This window comes from Rutidosis leptorrhynchoides, chromosome 4, assembly GCF_046630445.1.
Source record: "Rutidosis leptorrhynchoides isolate AG116_Rl617_1_P2 chromosome 4, CSIRO_AGI_Rlap_v1, whole genome shotgun sequence".
In the NCBI taxonomy this organism is placed as follows: domain Eukaryota; kingdom Viridiplantae; phylum Streptophyta; class Magnoliopsida; order Asterales; family Asteraceae; genus Rutidosis; species Rutidosis leptorrhynchoides.
The window spans coordinates 621097110-621107994 of NC_092336.1; the positions used below are offsets into that span (position 1 = coordinate 621097110).

The 10885-nt window shown below is 33.3% G+C and overlaps 1 protein-coding gene across 1 annotated transcript; it reads left to right on the forward strand.

The window, feature by feature from the left end:
* Positions 1-690: 690 nt before the first annotated feature.
* On the forward strand, positions 691-3268 carry LOC139843070 (uncharacterized). Its single transcript, XM_071833150.1, has 5 exons — positions 691-831; positions 1612-1893; positions 2003-2176; positions 2271-2377; positions 2500-3268. The coding sequence occupies exons 1-5, from the start codon at positions 691-693 to the stop codon at positions 3266-3268; spliced, it is 1473 nt and encodes a 490-aa protein (XP_071689251.1).
* Positions 3269-10885: the final 7617 nt, after the last annotated feature.

The window sequence follows — 10885 nt, forward strand, 5'->3', positions numbered from 1 at the left end:
TGGTGAAATTTAAAACTCGAGAATCGCTGTTATTTTTTAATCCATCAATTTCCTCTCATTTCTATAGTAGATAAATCTCGAGAATGCAGCCTAAATGTTCATATTTTTATCTGATATTGACATTAATAATAAACATTTTTTAAATAAATAAATAAAAAAATAAAATAAAAAAATTTACATTCCTATTCTCTCCTAGAATTCTCTTCACTCTTGATTAGTCACATATATTATATTATATTTATTTAATTTAACAATAACATATTAATTTTAATTAACATTAACCGAACAATTAACAATAACAATAACAATAAAGTTCATTGATTAGGAAAAGATTTCAAAATTAAAGTGATTCCGCGTATTGGAATTGGAATCCTACAATATTTGAGTTAAGTCAAGGGTGATTTGGTCATTTCACGACTCCAACTTCATATATAAATGGAAACGATGACTGGATTTGAAGTCACACACCTCTCGTAGTTTCCCTGGACTCTGGAAGGTATCCACCGCAAATAGCTAAACAAAATCCCATGTTTTTCGCATCGAATATAGGGCTTAATTAGTTAACACCCCCCACAATTTTAACCTTAATTATTATATTATTTATATATTCCATATTCCACTCACTTTCAATTCAGAGTAAATAACTTTTCAACTCATCATCGATCGCGTGCATATATCATGGTTCAATCAATGTGTCCGGATAACATCAACCGTAACAACTGGCAATGGCCGGAAATTGTTATGACGGGAGAAAAACGTCCACTCATACCTGAAGAGTACTTGCCGGATCATAAACGTTTGAAATCATCCTCTTCTCAAACAGTTAACGAGGTTAATTTTCATATATTAATTATTACTTATTTATTTATATATTACTCCTATTTTATTATTTTTGTTTTGTTATACTATCTACTGCACGTGTGTATCATGTATAATGTTATTGATTAAATAATAGTAATTTCTTTTTCTATGCGTATGCATTTTTGAGTATTAGTTAAGTTGTTTTAAGTCAAAATTAAATATCGATCGTAAAATGTAATATTAGGGTTTTGTGGGATTTTTTTTTATCAGTATCGTATTCGGCATGTTGGCTTATGGAAAATGAAAGTGAAATTAGAGATCATTTAGTTTAAAAGAAATTTGATCTTGCTTCAATTTCAAATTATTCATAGGCCAAGATTTATATATTATTGTATTAATATATATTTTAAGATTGTGTGCATGCATCATTATCGCTTTCATTGTAGGACCAATTAATTTTTTGTTTATGTATGGATGTTGTCATTTCTTTCAAACTATATGTTCTCATTTTGACTTTTTTTTTTACCTTTTCTTGACGTACCACTTAGAAAATAAATGTTTTTTTCTTTTCTTGACTGTATCATTTTTTATAAATTTTCTTGGCTGCATGATCCCTAATTTGGAATAGGTTTTATCTCTGCTCCTTAATTAGAAAATAGATATGATGCGTTTATATCTTAAAAATGAAAATGTAATGTGTTGATAAAGGTAGAATCAAGTTCTGATTCGAAACAGCCAAAGTAAACTAATTATGGCCGGTTAATGTGGATGATATGCAATTAACTTTATATTGATTATTATGATTTGCAGTGGAGCCTTGATAGCAAAGTGTTACCGGTTTCACTTTCTGACTACAACCCGCTCAATGAGCCTGGTCCTTTGGGTTTGAATCTAAAGAAGAGCCCATCATTGCTGGAGTTAATTCAATCAAAGATTAACCAAGCCAATTCTAGCAATTGTGTTTTGCCAACTGAAAATACTCAAGAGAAAAATATTAAGGCAAGAGTAGAGAAGCCCGGGACATCGGGTCCCGTTGATAAGTTAAAGGCATCTAATTTTCAAGCTCTATCTTTGAGGATTGGAAACTGGGAGGTATGTGTGAAAACTTACTGTCTGCATTAACATGTATAATAATATGATCTCTAACACATCAAAATGGTAAAAACCTTTAAAAGTTAGCTGAATGTTGTCCTTGTTGCAGTACGTGTCACGCCATGAAGGTGATTTAGTGGCGAAATGTTACTTTGCAAAGCATAAGCTAGTTTGGGAAGTTCTTGATGGCGGTCTGAAGAACAAGATAGAAATTCAGTGGTCAGACATTGTGGGACTGAAGGCAAACTGTCCAGATAAAGGGCCAGGCTTATTGACTATTGTGGTATTAAAACTATTACATTTTTAATTATATATAATTTTGTTTGTGAACATCATTAGCTACTAACTAAATATATCCATATGTTGTGATCAATCAGCTTGGTAAACCGCCACAGTTTTTCCGAGAGACTGATCCACAGCCTAGAAAACACACTCTTTGGCAGGCGACATCTGATTTTACAGGTGGAGAAGCCATCACCTGCAGGTAATACATTTTTACAATTTGATTATTTAGCTTAATGACCCCTACTTAAACTACAAAATTACCTGAAGTTAATTGTTCAATGCTCTGTGCTAAGTTTTCATGTGGTGGCCTGTGTTTTGTAGGCAACATTATCTACAGTGTTCACAAGGTGTACTAAACAAGCATTATGAAAAGTTGATCCAGTGTGATACACGCCTTAACTTTCTTAGCCAACAACAAGAAAAAGTTTTTGACTCGCCATTTGCACAAAATGTTTCCGTTCAAGCTCCAAATGTATTGTATAATAATGGGCCGCTGCAGCTAAAATACTCGAAAGGATTATATCTATATGACATAAAGGCCAAGGGGACTAATGCAGATTTGATGAAAGAGTACGGGTATGTGGAAAGTGCGAGTGCTCATGGGTCTAAGATTAACAGGGAGGTTGAGACGTTGAATCCTCAAGGACCCAGGTCGATATCTGGTATTGTAAACCGCATTGGACACTGTATCTCAGAGAAAGGACCCGCTCAGATTGTACCATTTATTGATAATGTTTTGGGTGGAGTCAAACAAGATGATATGCTTGAGAACATGTCTCAACTTTTATTGAATGATACCCAATTGAACATGGAATCAGATGAAACACTCATCATGAAAAAGGTCAACTCTCTATATAATCTTTTTCAGACTGAAAATGAGTATCATAACCCTAGTGATGAGATGAATCTGCATCATGTAAATGGTTGGCATGATGTGAATGACTATTCTACCCTTGATTTTAGTCCTATGTTTGGAATAACGTCAGACAACAACGAGTGTTTTGGTATGCCAAGGAATGACTCTTTTACTGATTTGTTGCATCAGCTTCCCAGAATTGCGTCCCTCCCGAGGCTATTGTTTGATATTTAGGAAGTATATATGGATATTGTTGCATTGGTGAAAATCTTTTAACCTTAGGCTGCATTGGTGAGATTGTCTTATCATTTGTTTATTTTTTGGTTTCTTATGCTCATGATGTTCACTTTTGAACATTAAATTATCATCCGTCTCTAATGTAAATAGATTTTATGCATTTTGGATTTTGGTAGTCTACTTTTGTTAATATACTTAATTGCTTCCTTTTATGCTGAGTAGTACTTAGCACAATCAGTTTTAACTAGAAGTTCTTTGATATATAAGAAAGTATAGATGTAGTGTTGGTTATTGAAGTGATTGAATTGCTGCTGTTCAATTCCTTGATGGAACATTGTTTTAATGAAATTTTGAAAGTAGTTTATGGGACCACTAATTTAATTTAATCATAGCCCAAACACAATATCCTGCAATATAAGCCCAATAGTTCATCCTTTTTTAAAATCAATTGGTATTAGAGGGACTTCCCCTTAGACTTATATACATACATTTGTTTTTGTCTCCCTCCTATGTGGGATAGGTTTGCACCCCAACAATACTAAACGGCAAAAGAATTTTATTAATTAACTAGATAAAACTAGTTTAGGTTAAGTCTGCAGATTTTCTTTATTGTTGATCTGAAAGGTCCACTTAATTAAAATATTATTCATTTTAGACGATAAAAACGTGCTCATAGAATAAATCGTTAGTCGTTGTTCACTATACATATAATGTTAGATTTGTATCTTTTCAATCAAGTGACGCAACATGGGTCGACATCTCATAAGATTTTTATATATAATACCAACGATATAGTAATAGTAAGGATCAATGATTTGAACTTGGCAACTTGATAAATAATAATTAATCTTAAAATTTAAAAATGAATAATTACAAAAAACAAAAAGGAAATTTAACTTGGGCATGATTTGTCAATGGGAAGTGATCTTGCAAAACACATCTGAAGTATACATCACCAGATATGAGGTTAAAATGACCCGTGATCCAACCGCGCCTACCAACCCGCCCATGAAAAATAGCATCCATAATCTAGATTGATTAAGATGATCTTGTCATCTGGTTGGAAGACTATTTAAAATTAAAACCTTCTTTAAACCATATTGTCTTATGTGACTGTGAATGTCCCTTCAATTTTCAAGTAGTGTGAGTATTATCTAAAAATAAACAGAGTGTTAGATGCATAACTGCAAACAAGATGTGCCACAAAAATAGTATTGATATAAAAATACTTTATCTTTACCCGATTTTTTTCCTTCTTAGTCAATGCTCAACAAGTAAGCCTAAGTATCACAAATGTACTTCCCTAAAACATCAAGCATGCCGCAAAGAGTCAACAATGGTCATGTTCAAAAGTAATTGTGTTGGGAAATTTTGATAAGTTTAGTGGTCATTATGGTTAAGGAATAATAATTGCATTGTCATAAGTTGTAAGAATATTAGGACCCAAAACAACGCAAGTGATTCAACAAGATCACTCACCGATAGTAATTCTACAAGATTACTAACCCACTTAATGAACGAAAGATTATAAATGCAAGAAATGTAAATCGACACAAGAGATAACGTGGTTATATGCAATCGTTGTGATTGCTTTAGTCCACGGACCAACTAGAGAATGTATTTACTGAATATTTGTGGTGTGTTTACAATGAGTTACAAGAGGGTCTATTTATAGAATGGTTTAAGGAGTAAGCTAAAAACAATTCCTTGAAGCTTCATGTGAGTTTTCTGACAGCTTCATGGAGGCTACATGTGAGTTTCCTGACAGCTTCGTGGAAGCTACATGTGAGTTTCCTAACAACTTCGTGGAAGCTTCGTGTGAGTTTCCTGAAATCTTCCCTCTAATTGTTTAAAGTTCTCCATATCTCCAACAATCTCCCACTTGGAGACTTTGAACAAACCCAACCTTCGTCAACCCAAAATATCAACTCAACACATACTTCGGATGAGCAGACTTTCGATACAAGGTCTTCAACACTACTTGTTAGAATTGAAAATTAGTGTGTCTAACTGATAGTTGTTTAGATGCATTAGTGGGTCTGGACTTCGACCGTGTCTGCATGTCAAAAGTTTTGCGTATCATTTAGTGTCGAAAATTATTTGCTAATCATTCTTAGTCTAGACACGTTTTACTGCATTGACTGCATGAATAGTGTATAGATAAAATTTATATCTTAGCGTATATGTTATTGTTACCTTTGCCTGACAGCTTTCGTAGATTCCTCCGTAACTTATGGGATTTTAGTATTATATATGCATATGTAAATGATGTACTACAGGGTACTAATCTACATTCTATAATCTATTTCCTATCGAAAATCCTTCATCTGATCGTACGAGATGAATCCCTCAACCAGTTCGAGTCCCTCAGATTTCGATAGCTATTCCGATATGGATATTCACCTAAGCTCTGAAAGCGGTGTCACCAGAATGAATCAATCAATCAGCCATCCCCAATTCATCTGATGGGTTCGTAGTCCACTTAATCAGTGGAGACGCGAGGAAGGCGATCCTTTTCACCAACCAAACTTACCTCTTGGCGATGAACCTGAAGCACTTACCGGCGAACCTATTCGAAACACCATTTTCTCTCTCATTTCTAGAGTATCTCGTCACGATTATATACTATCCCATATTACGAATCTTATTCATCCGCTCGCTCCAACCGCCAATCATCCTGGTATAATAGAAGAAGTCAACGAGCTTCGCGCTCGGGTAGTAGCTTTAGAGAATATGGTGCGAAGGTTACAAACACCAGCAACAGCAACATAATCAGTACCACCATCATCAACGCCAACAGTACCCTTATTACCCCCAACCACAACCACGTCGTAAACCTAAACATCACAATATGTACCTCGGATATCAACATCACACGCCTCAATATTACCATCTGTACTTCGAGTATGATCTTCGTTCATATCGTTCTACATCGATTATTTTCATTTTACGTAACGTTCTACCTCATTTATCTTCATTCGACATGGCGATTATTTAATCTCTAATGTTTTAGAGATCATGTAATCAAGTACTAACGATAAATCAAATGAGTTTAATATCTTATTGACTCATTAGATCCATGATTACATCTGAAGAAAATATATATGCAAGTATATTTTCATAAAGATTGTAATTAAAAATTCTTTCGTACAAACTGTTAATGATGAAAAATATTTTAACGGGTAGGTAGTACCCGAGGAATATTTAGATTTCACATTAATAGGTTACACTGTACATTTTTCAATCTGATTCAACAGTCGTTTACTATCCTACTTACATCCACAAAGATACGAATCCGTTCACCGCAGAATAACCATTTTCATTCAATTTCATATTTGGATTTTGACCTATCAGAATCCAACAAGTGGCATAACTAAGAAAACATTGGACAAAATAAAAAGTGTTAGAAACAAACAAATTAACTATGATGAATTTTGTTAAGATTCCACGCTAACTGTTCCTAGCTAACTGTTCCTAGCTAACTAGTTACATTTTATTTATCGCAATTTTATTTATCGTCATTTAATTTCTGTTATTTACTTTTACGCACTTTAAATCGGGACACATGTACACAATACGTCGGATTAATTCTGAGACAATACGTTGTACACGGGTCATGATATATATTTATCTTACGCACTTTAAATAACGGGACACGTATACAAGGTTTCGACTTATCATATCGACCCATATATATATATATATATATATATATATATATATATATATATATATATATATATATATATATATATATATATATATATATATATATATATATTTCGGAACAACCATAGACACTCTATATGTGAATGTTGGAGTTGGCTATACAGGGTTGAGGTTGATTCCAAAATATATATATGGTTTTAGTTGTGATCAATACTGAGACCGGTACACGGGTCACGATACGTATTAATTAATTCGAATATTATATATTAAATTATATATGAATTTATTGGACTATTGGACTGCTAACTTTGGACAATTAAAATGAATTAAAATATTGATTATAACATATGAAACTAAACAATTCTCCAAGTTTGCCACTTGATTTCATCTTAAACCTCATTTGTACCTCGACAGTTACAATTCGCGTTCAAATCTTTTCACGATTCTTGAAAACACCTCAACCGAGAAGTTGAACCAACCGCACTTTATCTACGGAAGAAAAGATTGTTGCATATAGTTATGCACCTGAAAAACTCTTGAACCCAAAGTCATGGTTTAACACGCACCGCGTCGAATCCCTTATCATTTATTAGCAAGAACAACCTTGCAATCTCTTTTCAAATTAGCCAAATTTTGTCACAGCTCCAACAGAGCAATTTCGACCTTTCATTTGAATAAGTCTTATTATAACTTTGATATATACGATTGGCTTTCCTCATCGTTACCGGAGAACCTTATATATTCCACCATATTACCATCAGCGTTTAATCATCTAAAAACACCATTCTCCTGAAACCACCTCGGTTTGATAACCGATGACCCAAATTCATTAACTTTGAAAATGCTGACGAAGCAGCATGTTATAGATGCTCTTAATGGCCAAAAGTTGATGATAAAGAATGGAGTGTTAGAAACGCTCAATAGAAAAATTTAGTATTGCAAAGTAGATTATGCGAAATTATGAAGGAAGCCGTGGACAAATCACAAGGAATAAGTTTGACTTCAAAGAATTCAAATGATTCAGTGCTTGCTGAAACCGTTAGTAAGAACCCTACTCCTTATTCTAAACCTTTCCAGATGATATTCTTCATCATCATCTTATCTTAGATATTATAAGATATCTTCATATCTTCCGTTATAAATATTCTCCATATTTCTGGAGATATTTTTACAACTATTCTTATCGAAGACCATTTATCTCTCCGTAATATCTGCGTTACAACATAAAAGAAACTGTGTTAGTTTCTAAATTTTGAAACCTCTGAGTTTAAAATATGAATGTTTTGAAGTAATGTTGGGAACTGAAGCATGGATTAGTATAATATAATGACACTTGATCAACGTCATTATATTACAGTAAGTCATGTTGAGTTTCTAATGGAATGTGATGATTCACAGTACCATCATCATGTGCCATGTTACACGGCTCTTACATTCTATTTAATTTCTAAAAATATCAAGAAAATATTTCTTGATGATTCGATCTTTTCCAAGATATTCTGGTAATTTGACAAATCAAAATCGTGCCATTACCATTTTTTCTAAGAACATTAGCTATGTTCATTCCAAATTTCATACTTGCGAATTCCGAACCAAAAAAATGGTAATGGCACGATTTTGATTTGTCAAATTACCAGAATATCTTGGAAAAGATCGAATCATCAAGAAATATTTTCTTGATATTTTTAGAAATTAAATAGAATGTAAGAGCCGTGTAACATGGCACATGATGATGGTACTGTGAATCATCACATTGCATTAGAAACTCAACATGACTTACTGTAATATAATGACGTTGATCAAGTGCCATTATATTATACTAATCCATGCTTCAGTTCCCAACATTACTTCAAAACATTCATATTTTAAACTCGGAGGTTTCAAAATTTAGAAACTAACACAGTTTCTTTTATGTTGTAACGCAGATATTACGGAGAGATAAATGGTCTTCGATAAGAATAGTTGTAAAAATATCTCCAGAAATATGGAGAATATTTATAACGGAAGATATGAAGATATCTTATAATATCTAAGATAAGATGATGATGAAGAATATCATCTGGAAAGGTTTAGAATAAGGAGTAGGGTTCTTACTAACGGTTTCAGCAAGCACTGAATCATTTGAATTCTTTGAAGTCAAACTTATTCCTTGTGATTTGTCCACGGCTTCCTTCATAATTTCGCATAATCTGCTTTTCAATACTAAATTTTTCTATTGAGCGTTTCTAACACTCCATTCTTTATCATCAACTTTTGGCCATTAAGACCATCTATAACATGCTGCTTCGTCAGCATTTTCAAAGTTAATGAATTTGGGTCATCGGTTATCAAACCGAGGTGGTTTCAGGAGAATGGTGTTTTTAGATGATTAAACGCTGATGGTAATATGGTGGAATATATAAGGTTCTCCGGTAACGATGAGGAAAGCCAATCGTATATATCAAAGTTATAATAAGACTTATTCGAATGAAAGGTCGAAATTGCTCTGTTGGAGCTGTGACAAAATTTGGCTAATTTGAAAAGAGATTGCAAGGTTGTTCTTGCTAATAAATGATAAGGGATTCGACGCAGTGCGTGTTAAACCATGACTTTGGGTTCGAGAGTTTTTCAGGTGCATAACTATATGCAACAATCTTTTCTTCCGTAGATGAAGTGCGGTTGGTTCAACTTCTCGGTTGAGGTGTTTTCAAGAATCGTGAAAAGATTTGAACGCGAATTGTAACTGTCGAGGTACAAATGAGGTTTAAGATGAAATCAAATGGCAAACTTAAAGAATTGTTTAGTTTCATATGTTATAATCAATATTTTAATTCATTTTAATTGTCCAAAGTTAGCAGTCCAATAGTCCAATAAATTCATATATAATTTAATATATAATATTCGAATTAATTAATACGTATCGTGACCCGTGTACCGGTCTCAGTATTGATCACAACTAAAACCATATATATATTTTGGAATCAACCTCAACCCTGTATAGCCAACTCCAACATTCACATATAGAGTGTCTATGGTTGTTCCGAAATATATATATAGATGGGTCGATATGATAAGTCGAAACCTTGTATACGTGTCCCGTTATTTAAAGTGCGTAAGATAAATAAATATATATCATGACCCGTGTACAACGTATTGTCTCAGAATTAATCCGACGTATTGTGTACATGTGTCCCGATTTAAAGTGCGTAAAAGTAAATAACAGAAATTAAATGACGATAAATAAAATTGCGATAATTAAATTGCGATAAATAAAATGTAACTAGTTAGCTAGGAACAGTTAGCTAGGAACAGTTAGCGTGGAATCTTAACAAAATTCATCATAGTTAATTTGGTTGTTTCTAACACTTTTTATTTTGTCCAATGTTTTCTTAGTTATGCCACTTGTTGGATTCTGATAGGTCAAAATCCAAATATGAAATTGAATGAAAATGGTTATTCTGCGGTGAACGGATTCGTATCTTTGTGGATGTAAGTAGGATAGTAAATGACTGTTGAATCAGATTGAAAAATGTACAGTGTGTCTAACTGATAGTTGTTTAGATGCATTAGTGGGTCTGGACTTCGACCGTGTCTGCATGTCAAAAGTTTTGCTTATCATTTAGTGTCGAAAATTATTTGCTTATCATCTATAAAGTCTAGACACGTCTTACTGCCTCTATTGCATAGACAGTGTATAGATAAATTCATATCTTAGTGTATCTGTTATTGTTACGTTTTCCTGATAGCTTCCGTAGATTCCTCCGTAACTTATGGGATTTTAGTATTATATATGCATATGTAAATTATGTATTGCAGGGTACTAATCTACATCCTATAATTTATTTCTTATCAAAAATCCTTCATCTGATCGTACAAGATGAATCCCTTAACCAGTTCGAGTCTCTCAGATTCTGATAGCCATTCCGATAGTTATTCCGACAGCTATTCCGATATGGAGTTTCACCT

Excerpts from the sequence above, each read along its gene's own strand:
- LOC139843070 (XM_071833150.1), top strand. The coding sequence starts at position 691 with ATGTGTCCGGATAACATCAACCGTAACAACTGGCAATGGCCGGAAATT. Across the intron at positions 832-1,611 it reads CTTCTCAAACAGTTAACGAG|TGGAGCCTTGATAGCAAAGT; the intron begins GTTAATTTTCAT and ends TATGATTTGCAG. Across the intron at positions 2,177-2,270 it reads CAGGCTTATTGACTATTGTG|CTTGGTAAACCGCCACAGTT; the intron begins GTATTAAAACTA and ends GTGATCAATCAG.